Here is a 20725-nt window from a genome sequence, read left to right as displayed (position 1 = left end):
ATTTAAAAAGAAGATGTGTTTGGAATTGAATGTACAGAGTTTAAAAGATGTAAGACTATCACTTCACGACCTGGCTAAATTGGAAAATATCAATTACCCTGTGACTCGTATAGTTGAGAGAACAGTAAGATGTGATAGTGCTCCTCTAGAGGAGAGATTAGCTGAGGATATATTTATTCTATACCATTTCTTAACAGGAGATAACAACTTATCTGAAGTGAAAAGCCTTGCGTCGAGACAGAAGCCGAGCACGGGTACGATTGATAACAGTACATGCGTGAGTCAAGCATCTAAAAGAAAAGGATCTAACAAACAGTCTCAGCGATCTGAACCAAAACCAGAACAGGTGATAACGTTATCAGATCACAATTCAGTATCTTCACTATCAAATGATAAAAATGACAGTTCAATAACAACAGAGAACTTATACAAGATAATAGACCTAAAACATTTTATACAAAGCAGTATTCAACAAATGAAAGATGACATTAGAAATGAATTGAAAACTGAGCTTGACAAGATACGTAAAGAACTGCTCAGTAGAGATGTTAACTCGACTAGGTTACAATCAGAATTAGGAAGATGCAAAGAGGAAGAGAAGAAGTTATCACAAGACAACCTGGCCTTGAGAATCTCACTCAAGGAGAAGAATAACCAGCTGGAAACTATAAATGCTCACCAGCTGTTTCTACACCAATTGCTCGGTGATAAAGTATATAACAAGGCTAAAGAAAATGTAACTTCAAAATGTGAGGCAGAAACTCAGACATTACTAGCTGATATAGTGCGTATGGGCAATCATTCAAATGAAACACAAACGGAAAAGAGGGCTACAGCGATAAATGCTCTGGACTCTGATTATATCAAACGGCGGAAGCATTTATCGGATCAAACGGAATATACGGCCAAGTCAACTGACTCAAGGGAAGGAGTGACGTTAACACTGTCCACCATACTCAATACCTCCAACGAAGAACATACATTAGTTAAAGATAACGGTGTACGTGATTATCACCAAGATCAGAAATACTCGGCACGAGTACACACAAGGAACAACGATAGGGAGAGAAGGTCACCATTAGCAAACAATCCGGGCACCTCATTGAAGGACACTGATAAAGTAAACAAACCGATTTTAGTTATCACAACCAACAGAAACTGCAGACCACATACACGAATGAGGAACTCTTATGAACGTCGAGTTCTAATGTCAAGAATACCAGTTGATAGAACAAGAGAAGAGATGAGAACCTGTATTAAAAAACACGCTAAAATTAAAGGAGTAGAAGTAATTGACTCTCAAATATTAAAGCATTGGCGAGTAAAAGGAGGAAAGGACACTTTTACTGTTTTAATCACGGTAGATAAGTTAGACTTTGAGAAAGTTTTAGAGGAAGGTTTATGACCAAATTTTGTATGGGCAAGAGAATGGTATGAGGATTATGGTGATAAGGACACCCAGCAGTACTGGCGTAAATAAATAAAGGAGCAGTAAGTAAAATACATATATTATGGTAAATTGCTATATAGTCTTTGCAATACTTGTGTTGAAAATCTTTTTTTCGTTAAGTCAACTAATGTCTAGTCATACATTTCGTTTGTTGACGTGGAACGTAAAAGGAGTCATGTACGGGTCGCCTTACTTGTATTCTTTGCTAAATGAGGTAGATGTTGCTGTACTTACTGAGCATTGGCTTCTCCCGGAGCAGCTCAGTTTCCTAGATAATATACATCCAGATTTTAAATCATTCGCACGCTCTGACAAAAGACTAGCAGTAAATTTCGAAGAAAGGCTAAGGCATACTGGGTTCGGGGGAATAGCAATCCTTTATAGGAAATCACTCCGCGTTAATCCCTTGTCGAGCGCTGGCAGTGACAGAGTTTTAGGGATAGAGGTAAAATGTAATGATAGACTTAAATATTTTATATTTCGGAGCACTTTTGCCATCAACTAATTTTCCTATTGCAAGTTACTCCGAAACAATAGAAGAACTAAAGGATCAGTTTGATATTTTCTGCAAAGAAGGCATTCCCGTACTTGCCGGAGACTTCAATGGTCAGCTAAGTTCACTGTTTAGCTCCAAAGCAAATTGTTTAACATCAAACGCTAGAGGCACTATTCTGGAAAAGTTTCTGAGCAATAGACATTTAATATCTGTCAATCCATTTGTGAAGGGCCAGATTTTACTTTTTTCTCAACTGATGGCAAATCAAAATCTTTGATAGACCATATACTATTGCAAAAAAGTAAATTCGATTTAGTGGTTAAGGCAGAAATAATAGATGATCATCCTTTGAACATTTCAGATCATCTTCCTGTAAAAATAGAGTTGGTCACACCTTTAGTACATAAGGCACCAATGGCTGACGAGCATATCATTCATTCCATAAATTGGAAGAAAGCCTCAGCAGAACAAATAAATAGATATAAGGAAGCAACACGCAATGAATTGTTAGCGCAAATGCATAAAGCAGAACTAGCGACGAACGTCGATATTGAAATTATTATTCAAGACACGGTAAAGATTTTACATGAAGCAGCTTCTAAGTTTCTTCCCATAAAGAGGTTTTGCCCATACGCTAACCCCTACTGGAAACTATTAAACGTAAAAAAGTTTCACACGGAAATGCGGCTGAAACGCAGGGTATGGATTTCTAATGGTAGGCCAAGAGGCTGGGAATATATATCATATGCGAACTATAAGAAAGCGAAGAAATTGTTTGCAAAAGAATTATTGAAAGCTAAAGAAATATACGATAGAGAACAATTTAATGAGCTTGAAAAGGCTGCAGAGCTCGATATTTCTACTTTCTATAAGTTTATACGGAATAAAAGAAATAAACGCGATTACATTCACGAAATCGAATCAAACGGAAAAATCGTACGCGATCACGACTCTGTTAGAGAGTTATGGGCAAATCGTTTTTCCAGTTTATCACTGCCTGACAATACTTATCTGTACGATGAAAATCATTACCAGATGGTCTTAGCAGAGGTCAGAAAACAAACTAAAGAAACCTATTCACACTTTGATGAACTTGTTGATAAAATTCCCACTAGAGACGAAATCAGTAGTGCAATTAGCTCTGTCAATAAAGATAAGGCATGTGGCCACGACGGTATTGTTGCTGAGCATTTACTGTTTGCGGACCCTCCAAGCAGTGTACAATTACTTGAAATTATATTCACAAAAGTGTACGAGGCCGAGAAGTACCCGTGCCACTTTAAACAAGGTTTGGTTATACCAATATTCAAAGGAGGGGGAAAGAACAAATTAGATATGAATAATTACCGCGATATAACTATAATTCCAGTGCTTCAGAAAGTTCTAGAACAAATTATATATAGTAGACTACTTATATTTTCTAAGCAGATTTCTTTTCCAAATCCGTTGCAACATGGTTTTGGAAATAATTGCGGTAGTATCACTGCAGCGTTCTGTATCAAAGAATCTATATGCTACTATTTGGATAAAAATACTCCTGTCTATGCTACATTTCTTGATAATGCTAAAGCCTTCAACACAGTTTGGCATAACGGGTTATTCTACAAGTTGTACAGACTTGGCATCAAAGGGAAGACCTGGCGCATCATGAAAGATTCGTTTGAGAGAGTAACAAGCTCTGTTTTATATGCGGACAAGCTGTCCAAACGCTTCGATATTAGGCAGGGTGTAGGACAGGGCCGTATCTTGTCTGCCTGGTTCTTTCTTGTAATGATAGATGATTTGATCACGGAGTTAGATCACACTTTGCGAGGTCTAAATCTTGTTGATCTCCACCTGCCTTGTGTCTTATTTGCAGATGACACAACTGTAATGTCTAACTCGCATCATTCAATGCAACAGCTGCTTGATACAATTTCCGACTATGCGAAAAGGTGGAGATTAAGATATAATGCAGATAAAAGTTGCACCATCTTGTTTACTAACAAAAGAACGACTGGTATACCTTCCTTTATGCTCGACAAATCTCCAATTCCGGCAGTCAAAAGTAAGACGTATGCCGGCATACCTCTAAAATACAACTTAAAACCAAACGATGCGATAAAAGAAGCATGTGATAAAGGCAAACACTTGTTAAACTCTTTATATTTTATTGGTATCAAAGATGGAGGAATGAACCCTCTAACAAGTCTGAAGATTTGGAAAAGAATTATTCTACCCTCGGTCCTATATGGATGTGAACTATGGTCAGGTATCACAAACTCGAATATAGAAGAACTTGAGTTATGCCAGAGATATGCAGCGCGACGTATGCAAGCTTTCGATAAATATTCGCCTACGAAGGCAACGAGTAGTACCTTAGGACTCTGATCAATGGAAGCATACATAGATAGGATTAAATTTCTCTTTTTCAACCGATTGTGTAAGGGCGATTGGACTTTTATCTGGAAAAAGATTTTCATTATGCGCCTATGTCAATATCTGAACAACCCGCTAAAACAGACGGGATTTATACCTGATATTGACAAAATAACTAAGAAATATGGTATGGGAAGTGTTCTTTTAGACTATGCAGAAAGAGTACAAACTGAAGAAAAACTCATCTGGAATCGACATATTATTGATATTATCCAAATCCATGAAGAAACTACCTGGAGAGCAAATATGGAACTAAGGGATGATTTAATTCACTTCAGAAACATTCATTTGGACTTAAAACCAAGTAATATATGGTTTCTTGGGCGTAAATTTCCATCCATGTTATGGCCTCTCTCTGAAGTAATGAAACTATATATCATGCCTGTTGGTAAAGTTATGGTATGCAAACTCTGTGGAAAAGAGACTGACGACAGAGCGAAACATCTTATTTTAGGCTGCGAAATGCTGCTTGAGGAACGAAACGTTTTCTTTGAGAGAGTGATTGACTCTTTAGAAGTGAGAGACGGGGTTAACTTATTCAATCAAGAAGACGATATATTGTTGGAGACACTTCTTGGAAGCAGGGTTGACTGCATGTCGTCTATTGACGATGACGTATCAGATAGGCTCATGTTGGTGACCGCAAACAGCATAGCTTCATTCTACAATAAAATATGTGCCCTACTATCAGCTAACATGCCCTAAAATGATATTAAAATTAAGTAGTAAATTAACATTAAATATAAACAATTAAAGGCCAAAGTCTTCTTGTCAAATCCGCAAATTTTGTTGTATGACAGCTGTTTGTGTGTGTGTTTATGTATTTGTTTATGTATTTGTTTATGTTTATTTCCAAGAGATTTCTATATGGGTTTCTGTATTTATATATCTCATTTTGTAAATGCATTAGTTGACGATGTATATATCATGCTTGCGTTCTCGTCTATGATGTGTCTCATAATCCTATGATATGTATAATATGTATCTTAGCAACCTGATATACTCTTTGTTGAAGAGGTAACTAAGTCATTTAGACAGTCAGTCATAGATAAATGCATGCACGCACGCATACGCGCAAACAAGTATATATATGCATAAATACATGCGTCATATGAAGTAAAAAAAACTACATATAGAATTACACTGTTATAAGTTTTTCATTTCATTTTCGTTACTATCTCGAACTTAATGTTAAGCACATAACACTATAGACGTATTAACTTTTCGAAATATTATCATCATCAAGCAACTGTTAAAAGATTAGTGCCTTGCTCCGCCAAATGACTGCAGATTTGCATAATTGCAGGCATTGAGATATTTCGTTTTGTCAATACGGTAGCTGACACAGTTTTACTTTTGTATTTTTGTCAATTTTCTGTTTTATTTTATGATCTTGTATTATCATGAGTTTGTTTATTCTGATGTAATCTCTTTTTAAAGAGGAAATAAAGTCAGTCAGTCAGTCAGTCAGTCATACATACATACATACATACATACATACATACATACATACATACATACATACATACATTGTCGTGGATTTGTGCATGTATATTGATCATCTATTCATACAATAATGTCATCCTTGACAGTTATACTGATATGGATCTGCTATTAAAACAGATAAACTAAATTCTCTTCTGAGTTTGCTCCCCAATACATACCTTACATGTAGGATATCTTTTTGTTCCGGTGAATCTATAAAGTAGCGCAGCCATGATCATTTCGTAATGGTTCAACAAATTTGTAAAATGTTTTGTTGTTGTTGCTGCTATCTTTGATGGTGTTTTTCATTTTTGTTTTAATATCTGCATTGCTTAATATGTAAGTATGCTGTTAGGCAGACATACGATCCTTTAGTAGTCTGATCAATGAAAGTTCCAATGATTGGATTATAATTGTAGTGGGCATTTAGGACGTCAGCATTTTAATTAATCAAACTGTAGGAATTGAATAGGATACTGATATCAGACAATTGAATTGTATACTATAGTATGTTTTTATCTATATCTAAAGACATTTTTATTTGCGAATCCATTTAGCCAGTTGGTTACATGCACCTGCCAAACATATCAATACAAAAGTACTCTATGAATCCGTTAAATCGTATCCTTATCAAGATGTGGCCATTATCCGAAGCAGCTGTATATAGTTAAACCTCAGAATGGAGATGATTTCCACAATAAAGTATGTATTTTGTGAAGAACATATTTATGGTTTTACAAGGGTAGACGGATTCTGCACAATTAACTTCAGAAAGTGTCCTGCAATATAATGAGCTTTTTTATTTTTAAAATGTGTCATCTGTATGGACTCAGCATTGGCATAATTAAGTTCATGCACATTTTGAATAATGAGAAAATTAAATTTTGTTTGCATTATATTACGTGTTTCTGTAAAGGTTAGAAAGAAGCAGAATCTTCGATCTCTACGGAATCACTTATGCAAAACTTATCACTTTATGTTCAATGCATCAATATTGTCTTTACTAAACGAAAACATGACAATAGTGAGCCTGAATGCATTGAGATCAGTAAGCGTTTGTATAAACTTTAATATCTATAATTACTGTTAATCTGTGAAGTATACCTCGAAATGTGTTTGGAAGTTAAGTGTCTATTCTGTAAGTCGAGTGAAGTGTGACTTTACGTTTGACATTTAAGGAAAGGCTCCACTTGCATGTGACTGTAGACTTAATCCATTCCTATGTCCCATGCATCACTGTAGTCAAATTCAAAGCTACAGAGTAAATCTATATCTGGAATGCAGACAGAAAGATGGCCTTGATCTTTCAATGCCGTATCAAGTTCGTTCTTTCCTCCCACTCGGGGAAAAACACGTGGTGTTGTCTATGAAACAACTACCACCTTATTTTTTTTTTGATAAATTGTCCTAGAAACTGTATGATGTTGTACTTAGCGCGAAAATCGTTCGCAGTGTGTTTTTATATAATGAAATAAAACCCTACATTCTAATAGTTTTAGAGAATGCATTGTTACGTAGATTTTATATATTTTGTTTTATCTTGTTTTATTTCAATTGTGAATGAAATTTGAAGGATTTATGTTCCTAAAGTTCTTCTGCAATTCTTTCAACATTTCAGTTTTATAATTTTATTTTAATAGGCACTATATATCAAATATTTTCAAATGTGATCTTAAAGCATATTAATACATTGTAGAGGGATATTAAGTTATCTTTATTAATCAACACTGCATGCTACCTTATCGTGCCACAATGCACAATGTATACTTCTTTGTTGCAGAATTTGTAAGTGTGGGACTCTCAAAAAGGACCATGACACCATTCAAACTGCTAGAGCTAACGAAGAATGGAATGTTGATATGGACACAGTGCCTGTACCTACTAATGCCTTTGGGAAGATTCAGTTTGATGATGATGTAGCAAATATTGAAAGAAAAGTAAGATTGACTGTATACCAGTTGATCTCTCTCGCCGCAATTGCGACATGACACACTTGCAAAATTATGTATACAATTAAAACCTTGTTCTCTAAAATACAGGTCATATGTGTATTTATATGAAGATTACAGCTTTTGAAAATTTCAACAAACAATATTTTGTCTTAAAATTTTAAAAAGAACTTAAAGCATTGTGAAATAAATTCCAAATAGTCCACAAAGTTCTATCAAAAGTCCTAATGAATAACGTTCTGATTACGTTTTAGTGCTGTTCCAAAAAGAGATCCAACACTGTGTTGATATGCCTGTAGTCTTAAATGTATTGATATACCTTTGGACTGTGGTCTGATGATGTACCAACAGTCTTTTGATGAATCTGAATATGATCCACGATGTCTGAATGCAGTATAATTCCATCTTCATGATTTTTTCCAAGAATATTCTTAAGAACATTGGTATTCCACAGAATAGTATTTTTTAAAAACAATTCCAACCAAATCAATAATTGAGCGCAACAGTACTAATGATGTCTGCTTCAAATGTTATCGCATGGATTAATAATTGTTCTAGTATACAAAATTATAAAACACTGTATTTGACCTAGGTCACAATTAGTATTTCTTGGAACTACTCTGGTACTTTAATATAATTATCCATTTTAAGTCACACACACACACACACACACACATATATATATATATATATATATATATATATATATATATATATATATATATATATATATATATATATATATATATATATATATATAGTTACGCATATTTAAATTTTATTGTTTGCTAGTTTTTAATCATGTGTTATGTTTAATTGTAATTTGTAATTGACCTTGTGTAGAATCAGGTTAATTGTGTACATGACTGTGGTACAAGACACAATGGCCATGTAGGCATTCATAGCCCATTATTTCACTAACTGATGCAAAACATCATTTGTTATTTGGCAAATATATATATATATATATATATATATATATATATATATATATATATATATATATATATATATATATATATATATATATATATATATATATATATATATATGTAACAAATGAAATGCTATCTTTTGCACCAATCAAGCAATTATTATCTAACAAAGTACTGATTTGTAAGTAAACTTGTATCATAATGGTAATCAGCCTATTCAAATGATAACTATGTGCGTAATTTTAGCCGTATTATTTATTTATGTCCAGCTAGATTTCACAGTAATAAGAGATAGCCACCTATTGGAGGTTTATAGTTTAACATACTTGAACAAGGCTGTAAAATTATAATTAGTTCGACATATAAACAATCAAACACAAAAAGTCAACATATGCTATATTATTTTCAATTTCGCAGTTTGTCCGTGTTGACATAAAAACTGAAATGCCAAAGATGATGACAATGATGAAAATGTGGGGAATGGAAGAGCCAAACGTGATCATTTCTGTGACTGGTGATGAAGAAGACTTCAAGATGGACACACGTGTACAATTAGCGTTTGAAAGTGGCCTGATGAAAGCAGCACACAACATGGGTTTGTATTTAACATCTTGTTTAAGATTATTTCATACTTGTCCTATACATTGTAACATGATATTACACAAACATTCGTCTCATAATCCTTTTGATTTGTTTAATTATCTGACATAAAATGCATTGGCGAGAACATTAACATTCATCAGTGTGGTTTGGTTGGGGTTGCGGTAATATAATACAAGAGAACCGGCATAAGTCATCAAGCCAAATAAAAAATGTTTGCTAGGCCATTAAGCTTTTCTGTCACTTTGTTGAAAAAATCAAATAAGGAAGAGATGAGTAGTGGTAGTGGTAGCACTGAAAAACCAGGTGATATAGGGTTCCCAGGGCACCTGTTTATTAAATAGTTGCTAAAGACAATTATTGAAACATTTGCATATTGATAGTAGGCCACAATCTATTTTATGTGGGAAACGGCTCATGTTGATTGCCACAGGCGTCTGTAAACTTAGAATGGTTCCCTCGGAAAATCAAAATAATCTCATTTTCAGACACTAAAATAGCTTAAAGATGGTCTTTAAAGTCCAAATTCAATATGGTAGCCAATCCCACTTATAAACAATTCAAGATTATAATTCTTTTCAGATATCCTAGAATTTAAGTTATGTTAAATATTAGGAATACATGTATCCTTGAATATGATTGTCAAATCGTATTATACATTTTGCCTATCAACATATTAATGCTTTAAATATCCTCTAATATATCGTGAAATCATATTATCAAGTTCAGGTGCCCTCAAACTTCGTTGGTAAATCGTATTAAATGTCATAAAACTTCCAATGTTTTGGTTACAGCATACAAATATTTGATGTGCTTGGCTTGTATCATTAACTCCTCTAATACACTTCCGTATGCCTATATCTGTATCATACATTTTAAGAAATAGAGTTGTGAAAAGGAAATACATTAGCCAACAAAACATGATGTTAAAAAATGGTACATATCTTGTAGTTTATGGTGACTCCCATGCCGAATTTAAGAAAAACTCTTTTGAAATTTTTCATTATTGCCAGTAAGAAGCACTCAATTATGAACAGAAAAGCCTTGATCAGCCTTATTTCTCACCCCCTCTCCATTACAGTTAAAAATAAAAAATAAGTATAAAATATATTTACAATAGATACAAAATTAAATTAAACAAAAATGAAAGATAAAATAAAAATGACAGACTGGCATATCTATATATATATAACGAGAACATTAGAAGTAAATCATAAAATCGGCCAACCTACCTAAAGCACGTTCATGCAGAAGGTGCATAAGATAGGGTTTAAGGAAACATGAATTATTTCCCCTCTTATGTTACGTGTTTAGGCTCGAATAAGCAGTAACACCGGAAAGAGTGAAAGGAACAAGATTTCAAAAATAGGATAATTTATTTCCCTGTTAAAATATTTTGAAAATGAAAAAAAAATATTAGAAAAGAATCAAATCGAAAGATAATCCAAGAATAATCCAAGAATAATATTTTGAAGTCCAAATAATAAAATGTTCTATTAAATTCAAGTTCGAGTCCCGACGAAGAATCCAAGATGACAGTCGATGTCGTATACAGTAACGTGTACTATGTTGAAAAGTTTACAGTTCCTTGTAGAAAAACAATAATTAATCCTCCGGTCTTGGAAATCCAAATTAATTTTTTAAGTAATGTCTTTGTTTAAGAATTCTTTATGAGCACAAACAATTTACAGAGAAACGAATTAATCTTTTAGAATCTGAAAAATGAAAATGTAACTAAAAAACTTAAAACTGGTTACAGCAGAAGAAAACAACTTGACAAGTGATCATGTTTACATATAAAAATTACGTAGCCCCTGTATGTTCTTGATAAAACCCAATCATGTTGCTCAGACAAAATCCTGTTTATTTGACGCTCAGTCAAGGCCAGAAACAGTTTATTTTATTATTAGGCATTTATGGAAAGATTCAGGTCAAACTGAATTTTCTGGAAAATATCATATTCCGAGCTAACAAAATTACATTAAATTGACAGGTAAAGAAAAGAAAAAGATTGCAAAACCCACAAGCAATCAAATCAAAACAAGCACAAATTAAATCAAATTTAAATTATATCAAAAATACGTGACACCCAATCTTTAAGGCTTTAATAGGCCCTATTGCATCATACCTCCCAAATGAGCAAGGAATTATGCATTTATAAAAGGGTTTAATTCTTTTGAACAAACTTATATAAAATGTTTGAACTGTATAGTTTTTTTAAGAATAAAAGATCACAATTGATTGTCGACAATTGTAGTGCCTTTCATTTGTCCTTGGATAATTTATTTAGTGCGTGCAGTTAGGAGAATTCATACTTTATTTTCCACCGTCTTTTTTCTTCACCCACCATGTGCGTTACAGTTTTTCACCTCACATCCACACTCATTACTTATATGGAATAGGACCGTCTGCACCGCTTACGTACACCACTGGCATGTGCCAATAATAAGTTGTCTTTCCTCTGTGGAGCCATTTGCTTTAATTTTTTCCAATCATTCGTATTAGCATTATAATGTTTCCAATTAATTTTAACGTGATGTTAATACATTGAAAATGATGTTACTGGAAAAAGCAGCAGAGGTTGGAGCAGGCATCTCAGTGTTTTATTTCGACGCTTGATTGGTATGGGGTACGGGTATTTTGAAGAAAGTGTCCGGTCGCGAAGATTCTTTTCCTGGATTTATGGTGACCATAATCAGTTGACAGGGATAATCATTTTCAGGAGGATCCGTCCTTTTGTCAGTAGGAGTATACAAAATGATTTTTAAGTTGGGCCCCTTCCGCTGCTTGAACAAGTGTAACATTATTGGATGATTATGTGCTAAACGTACTAGTGTTAATGTCAATCAATGGCACTTGTGACTAGTTTGTTATGGAGTCCGTGCGCTCAGAAGTCAGTTGTACCAGATGCTGATAAGCTTGGTTCAAACTGATTTTCCAGTAAAAATCAACGTGCACTGCAACAACGCACAGTTGTAATTGCAATCATCAGATTTGTTTCAAATTCAAATTTCAATCGGTAACATCATTGCCGAAAACGTACGTATATATTCCATTGTTAAATGTTGATAAGTGATTAACCATTATATCCTAACAGTTTATTTTTTTACCAGAATTGTCTTTGTGCAGGCCAGTATTGATCTAGAAGCATCATAGGTTTTAGACAAACCCTGACTAAAGGGTCTGACAATGATCGGCTCAAGTAAATACATGTTACACCAGAACTTCCTCTTTCGAGAATACTTTCTTAGTATTCTGCTTAAATCAGCTAATTCCTCCAAATAAAGGGTTTGACGTGGCGACAGTTGTATTCTGTTTAATGTGATACACTAATAGTATTGTCAGGTAATAAAGTAATTCCAATTACTTAGCATTGCATGGAATTTTATTTGTGCCTTTTGATTTTCAAGATATAGATGGGACGTAACATAGCACAACTACGTTTCTTTCAGGTGCCTGGATTATAACTGGAGGGACCTATGCTGGTGTTGTGAAAAATGTTGGAGAAGCAGTAAGAAAGAATCCAATGAACACTAGAAATCGGAAACCAGCTGTTGCCATTGGTATAGCACCATGGGGAGTCATTCAGAACAGAAGGGACCTGGAGCTCAAAGAGGTGATATTATGTGTGATATGATGTTGTTTATCCATGTAATTTTTAAAATAACTATTAAGTCTGTTCACTATGTTCTTTGTTGCATGTTTGTTAAAAAGTGGGAACTTTTACTGTACAAACTATCAAACGTAAATAGAAGATTTTTAAAAATAGTTAGTGTCATTGGCACTATATAGCCAAATTCGTACTGATGTGATAATTAAGCCCTATAGATACACACATACTGCTCTGCCATAAACAAGCTGATACTCAGAATATAGTTAATTTAATTGACGAAGATATGGGTCTAAACGTCTCCACGCCTGCATTAATCCATTTACTTTTTCTTTATAGGAGAATATAAATTTGCTTTATTCAAATTTAAATGACTAAATCGATTCTACGTTTGTGAACCAATGCTGGCAGACTCTGGCATCAAGCCCTGTATAGGATGCCAGTCAATATCGGTTAGACCACGCGAATATAATGACACCTACACACAAATATAATAACTATATTATCCCTAATTTACAACTGCCCTAAATAGAGCTTGATCAAGGAATTACATCACTGACCTTGCAGATACTCAGTCTAAGTATCTCATAATCCTAATTCCGCCATTCTAATTAATATGCAATGATATAAATGATATATTACAAAAATACCGTAAATCCGTTTTGTGTGCTTCAAAGTTCATTTTCAAATAAGCAATTAAAATGACTTTTCTGTGGAAACAACATAATTCTTTTCTTCTTTGTTAGATAATTAGTCAACCCTCACTTTCTCAACCATGCTAATGTCTGCATAACATAAAAATGATAAATTCAGAAGAAGAAAAAAATATCAGTTAAACAAATGGACGATTTTTTATAACTTGTGATACTTTATCTTGATATAGGGGACATCTGAGCCTGCGAAATACCATATCAACGGGAAGCCAAATTCAAATGAGTGCTTTCTGGACCCAAATCACAGTCACTATATTTTAGTGGATGATGGAATCCAGCACAAGATTGAAACTGAGAACGATAGTATCAGTGATTTCAGGGTTCGACTGGAACAGGCAATATCCAAAATGACAACAGACAAAAAACATGGTAATGCTCTTTCTTGATATTTAATAATTTCCTGCATCCAAGCAATGTCTGTCTGTAAAGAGTGATGACCAGATCTGCCATCACTTAATCACATACAAAACAAGTTCATTACTGAGAATGGTAAGCAGACAACGAAAACTTTAAAACGTCTGGGTTTCAGCTTTAGATTTTTTGTTGACCAATCACAAACAATGTTATTTTTGTAGTTCATTACAAAAATTGGCTGATTAGGGAAATTCACTCTCACAATCAAGTTAAAAGTTTTTCTTATATTCAGGTCTCATCTGACATCACATTATCTATACGTATCACAGTTAAATGTACTTTTTTCGCATGTACTGCTCATTATTTTTAATAATAATAATAATAATAATAATAATAATAATATTATTATTATTATTATTATTATTATTATTATTATTATTATTATTATTATTATTATCAGTGGTAAAAATGTAACGTAGAAAAAGAAGAATTTAGTATCTTCCGGTCTTACTAGGTGCAGAAAGGTTCAACATATTCTGGAGATGGAAGTTAAAATAATTTCAAGGAAAAGATAATATTTTGGGACATATTTATTCAATTTCATCTCATACTTATATTGTCATGATAATGAAGAGATATGCATTCGTTCTAATGTACAAATTCAGTCCTAAACACTGAAGTATAATTTCAAAACTTAGTTTAAAGATTCCGATCTTATGCAATGAGCCAGGCTGAATGTAAATGTTTGGTAATGTAGGCAACATCTATAGTTTAAAATTATTTGTGTCATGTTTTATCAAAATATAAAAATAAATTCACACATAGAGTTTGTATGTTTAAGAATTGCTGTATTTCAAAGTCTTGGTTTCTAAAATGTTTAGACCATCATCATTCCTCTTTGTTCAGACTGGTACTTCGGGTCTTCACGGCTGCTCTCTATCTAGGGCTATCTGTTATTCCACCTTCTTTCAAATGGGGATGGTCTTAAATTTGGTACAGAGTGTTCTACACAAGTCATGGCTGATCATTCCCTTCTGCGTTTGCCTTCAGGGTTCCAGTCCAGGGCATGGCGTGCTATGTCCGGCTGGACTCTCGATAGGGTATGTCCAGTCCATCTCCTGTTGCGTTCCTTTAAGTTGGATATTTATGTATATAATGTCATTTGCCATAATTCCTGGTTCCTGATTCAATGTGGCCATCTGATGTACAGGATCTGTTGGAGACAAGTAGTGACGAAAATCTGTAGCTGGTGTTTCAAGTTTGTTTGTCTCCCGGTCTCTGCCATATGAACCAGCGCAGATGAAGTCACTGGAGTTGAAGTTTTGTTTCTCCAGTGGCCCGAGAGTGCTTGCCTTTGGAACCCTCATCTGTCCTCCTGACTTGTTAACAATGATGCCAAAGTATTGGAACTTAGCGACATTCTCAATAGCATTTCGTATGGTCGGCAGGTATCTCTAGGCTGTTAGTTTGGGTTCGAGAAAATAAGCTCCTTAGCTGCATGTGCTGGAGTGTGTGCCATCAGACTAATATCATCTGCAAAGACAAGTCTTCCAGTATATGGATCAGGGTTTACTGTATTCGTTGTGGTCTATTCGCACCTTTATCACCCAGTGTATCATTAGTGAGAAGATACATGGTGATAAAAGCATCATTGCTTGCATACACTAAATATAGTATAGGCATTGAAGGTGGTCCCAATTATAGGCTAGATTACAACATTAAGAGAATCTATAAGGTCCTCCTGAGTTGTGCATTATATATCGTTACTATAATATGAGTTATTTAACAAATATTTGTTTCACTTATATAATTATCTATTGCTTCTGTGTATTTCTTATCAGCAACTCACCATGCCCAATTTGAGTATTTCTCCTAAAATATAAAGATGTCATGATGTCTTTATAAATAGCATATCACAGATAAAATAAATCTACACCATCGAGTTGAGCTGTATATACTCCCTTCGCTAAATTATGTATTCTTATATTCCAGCATTTTAAAAATCTTGCAGTGCCAATAGATGTACATCCTCACACTCTCAAAGGTTTCCGATATCATATTGTTGGAGAACACAATTGTGACGTTCTTGGATTACTTTTTGGTTTAACGGTTATTCTATCTAGCAAACGTTCCGATCCAGAGGAACGTCTCAGGATCTTGTAATTTCAGCAGCGTGACGTTTAGTCTGAGGCAACTACATGAAAAGGACAAAGATTGATGTAAAGTAACGTGTTCGTGGCATATCATATATGAAGTTAAAGTATGCCCTGTAAGCATGCTGTGTTGAATGTAAAATCTGTGTTTCTTATACCATTCATTGCAGATGTCCTACCAGTACTTGTATTAATAATGGTTCTAGGAGGACGAAGTCGTACATTGACGACAGTTAATAATGCTCTGAAGGACAATACACCGGTTGTCATTATAGAGGTAACAGAAAACTGAATTGTATATAAATTATAACATTTAATACTGCAGTTACACTAGAACAAGATGAATCAAATGTGTATCACCTAGACCGGGATCGTCTGCATAGAAGATATTCTTTTTACTGTAAATTTCAAACAAACATAGTATAATGTTGTTCAGTTAGAGCAATGGTCAACCTAGGTCTACATTAATTGCATTCGTATGCAAATCATGTATCGTTATATCTGATGTGCGTGTTTAGTAGGCTTTTTTGATTGAAAACTAAACCTATGATGTTTACTACAATAAGGACTGGTTGTTAAATCCTTGAAAATATTTGTATTGTGATGATGTTTCTAGTCCGATTTCTTGTTTGCAATATAAACAAGCGAAAGTGTTATAGCCAAACCGTCCAATACAATCGTACTTTTATAAACAATATTCTTAATATGACACTTTAAAACATATAGCATATAACATGTTCATGTGTTTACCGTGTAAACAGTAAACAGTTGTGATTGCCATATCATCATGGTATATGCTCTTGAAACATTAATATTCCTTTGCTGTTTAATACAGTTAATTGCCATTGATATGATTTGAAAGTTAAACGCAGTACGCGATAAATAATCATCCACTTATTGACAGTAGCTTGAGCTATTTTGTGTTACTGGTACCTTCAACATTGCTGTAGTTAGCAGGCATATATAAAGTTTACAAAGTGGAACAACCCAATTCATTAGAAATTATACAAACCAAAATTTCCTATTAAGAAAGCATGGGAACGCTGTTAAATATTATTGAATTGTTTGTGATCAGCAAATGTTTGAATTTCCTCTACACATGTAATTCAATAATAAGCTAAGCAGAATGATCTTGGTAGATAAAATTTTAATGCTAGGAGCAGTATGAACTGGTGATCCCTTTTTGCAATGAAAATGTTAAATATCACATATAATACACAAACAGGAATTGCAAGAGCTGACAAAATAAACAATTTGGCGAATGCATATTTTACACCGATTCACAGCAATGCAGGTGTGAAAAGATCATTTTCAATGCTGAAAACAATTCAAAAAGATCTGTAATTAAGTATGAATAAGTAGATCACCCAGTTAGTGGTGAGAAAAAGTTTAGCGTTAATGAAACTGTCCAGTCGTTTTTTATAGGCTTGCATGACCTAATAACTTATTCTCAATTGTACAACATTGCTTATATACAAACAGTGCTATAGATTGACACCCACAATAATCCAAACGGTTCAAAGACATGCAAAGTTTTGGGAAGTTTGCTTTTGATTGGGAAGTTATGCCACAAGTATAGGTAACACTTAAGGTGCAGACGACTAATGCAAACATACTTAAAAGTTGACTGATAATAATAGAATATTAGTTTTAAATATAGAATTGAACAGCTTTTCACATATGTGGTCCTTTGTCCAATCCCATATGAACGATTCAAGGTGGTCATTGATATTCTCAATTTTCTCCCATTTTCTTAAATATCACACTAACATTAAAGTGCATTACATATTAATACATATTAATTTGTTGCAACCTTTTTAAGTTTGTAAGTTACGAATCATACAATCCAAGGTAACCTTGACTATCACCAGGATAGGCATTTACATTGAAACCAAATTTGTTGTTGACAAATGTAACACTTTAATCGGGGCAACGTTTTGATTGATATTTAACATTGCATACAATTAAAATGAAAAATGAATTTTGTTATAAATTGAATTTATACATATTACGTAGTGCAAGTTATTGCAGTGTTTGCCATTAAGGCAGCATGCCTTCTAATAAGCAGACAATCTAATCACAACAGGTGAAAATACTTTACATATCAGTACACATGTTGCCATTACAAAACTAGCTACTATAATGAATTATGATTTTTAATTTAATGGAAGGGGTCTGGAACTTTTTATTTACGATTAAAAATTATAGTGATTTTTGTAAATTTCTCCTAATTTAGGAACCATTAAAAGTCAATTCTTTAGTAACTGTTGTAGTTGTAGTTAAACACGGCAGCATAACTGGTGCAGGAAGAACCTGGCAAAAAAAAAACGGAAACAACCACCGACCCACTAGAAGCTACTGGCAAGCTTTCTCACATACCCACATTGGCCGAATCCATGACTCAAACCCACGCACACAGGTGAGATGGCAATGATCGGTAACGGTGAGCGCTTTAGACACTCGACCTATCCGGGCCTCTCTTTAGTAACAGAACTAATGAGTGAATACTATAAACCATGTACAAAGCGATAGAATTATGCAGTAAATATGCTTACTGCCAAGTCATCTTAAGCATCTAATGTGGCTTCATGATGTTATACCACATGTGACAGTAGTCAACAATTCCAACATATCAGATATAACAAAATATTGAATCTTATCAATCATTTTCCATTTTTATCTAAAGTATTATGTAAAACATTTATAAGAAATATGGAACATAATTTATATCATGATTTGGGTCCTTTGCTGATTGTTTTATTCAGAGTTGACTGTTTTCTAAAAGTATGAGAATGGTTTACATAACAACACACAAAAGGCATGTAGAATGTGTGAATGGTCTTTCTTCCTTGAACATGGATACATTAACACCAAGAGTTTGAACTAATATTCCCATAATGAAATATAAATGAAAACAAAAGTTTGAGTATACACAGAATATTCCGAAAATGCATAACATATACGTAGTTTATCGGTTTCACAAAAATGATTGAATTTTGTTTCTTACATGTGTTAAGTCATGAAAGTAAGCTGGAAATATTTTCGTATTAGGTGAACACTGAAAATTCAAGACCACAAAGGAGAATGAAAAATTGTGTTCCTCAATCATCGGAGGAAAATATGCATCTTTAAATTTTGTTTATTGCAGGGATCTGGAGGAGCAGCAGACATACTAGCTTATGCTTTCAAACACCTGGCAAAGGTTGAGGATTACGACAAAGATAATGAGGGACAAGCAAACATGAGGTTTATGAATGCAAATTCTCATTGAAGATGAATAAGTACATTCTGTGCCGTAAATTGTTTGTTGGTATATGATGGCTCATCAAATTCTGAAAGGTTATATCACGCCTTGGGAAGTGTAGTAAAACCAAGTTTAGGCCAGCACAATTGTGGTTCTGAGTCTGATACACTAACCACGGAATTAAGGCAGATTCGATTAAAATCTGGATATTAATCGCAAATGAAACACAACGTGTATATTGGTAATACATGTGCAAATTATTAGGTATTTGGAATGCAAAATAAATGTTTGCGAATGTATGTAAAATAAAAACGAAAATTATGATTCAGGTTTAAAGACCAGCTATATATTCTAAACACGTTGTCGTTACCTTGTGAACTTATCACTAAGAACAAAGCTGTATAAAACGTAATGATATTCTTATTTTGATGCAAGCTGTTTGACGAAAAATATAAATGTAAGAAGTAAGGCATTACGTCATCACCCATCATATGCAGCATTTATATAAAAATTATTTTAAGCAAATCAAAAAAATGTCTTGTTGAATAGATTCAGCATAAAAGTTCTGATATATGATAGATTTAATAATTTAGCAGACAAAATTTCATATATGGTATTTTAGCTAAGTTATTTCTGTAAGTGGATTGATAGGTAGAGTTTATTTGTCGGTCCATCACTCGTTTTGAAGCGACCATTGTAGAAAAGGAAAAGGAGCCAGTCAGTATATAATAATATTGAAAAAATGGTAACGGAAACATGGTATGCAGCATGTTTGTGACAAACTATGTGTTTAATGATACAGTTGATGATCAATATAAACTTTGGGTCGATAAATACATTGTACAACATATTTATATTAACAATTTAACACTTATTGTTTAATTAGTTGTTAATATTTTTTTCTGGAAAATGGTTGAAACGCTGAACTATGGCTCAGTGAGTATCTCTTTAGTAATGGTTTAATAGATAATACATTTGTTTCAACAGAACCGAAAAGCATATGACAGAAAGCCTGGAATGTAAGATCAAGGATAAAATGAAGAAGGAAAAGATAGATTGTAATATCGATGTAATCAAGGAATGCCTTGCCAAGTCCGATCTTATTCATATATTTAAAGTGGGCAGAGATAACCATGGCATTGATGCTGTCATGCTTAATGCATTGATGAAAGGTAAATGATTCTTGCAGTGAAATATAAATGTTTTGATTGCCTTACTAGATAATTATATTATGATATCGTATTTACAGTGACAAAAGTAGCCGTTCCAATTTTGCTTGTTCTAATATTAGTTTAAACTCATCACCACACTAACTAAA

At 33.7% G+C, this 20725-nt stretch overlaps 1 protein-coding gene across 1 annotated transcript in view; it reads left to right on the top strand.

Annotated features, from left to right (window-relative positions):
• The window catches only part of LOC149791408 (transient receptor potential cation channel subfamily M member-like 2), a 48758-nt gene extending 29098 nt beyond the window's left edge, over nt 1-19660 (top strand). Inside the window, exons 4-9 of the mRNA XM_089969195.1 lie at nt 7630-7786; nt 9151-9328; nt 12786-12949; nt 13827-14025; nt 16334-16440; nt 19312-19660. Coding sequence (XP_089825321.1) covers nt 7630-7786; nt 9151-9328; nt 12786-12949; nt 13827-14025; nt 16334-16440; nt 19312-19434 — 928 coding nt within the window. The 3' untranslated portion in view covers nt 19435-19660. The remainder of the gene's footprint in view (nt 1-7629; nt 7787-9150; nt 9329-12785; nt 12950-13826; nt 14026-16333; nt 16441-19311) is intronic.
• The last annotated feature ends 1065 nt before the right edge of the window (nt 19661-20725 follow it).

This window comes from Sinohyriopsis cumingii, chromosome 9 (assembly GCF_028554795.1).
Source record: "Sinohyriopsis cumingii isolate HCF-2022 chromosome 9, ASM2855479v2, whole genome shotgun sequence".
Classification (NCBI taxonomy): domain Eukaryota; kingdom Metazoa; phylum Mollusca; class Bivalvia; order Unionida; family Unionidae; genus Sinohyriopsis; species Sinohyriopsis cumingii.
This window is presented reverse-complemented; position numbering and strand designations above follow the sequence as displayed.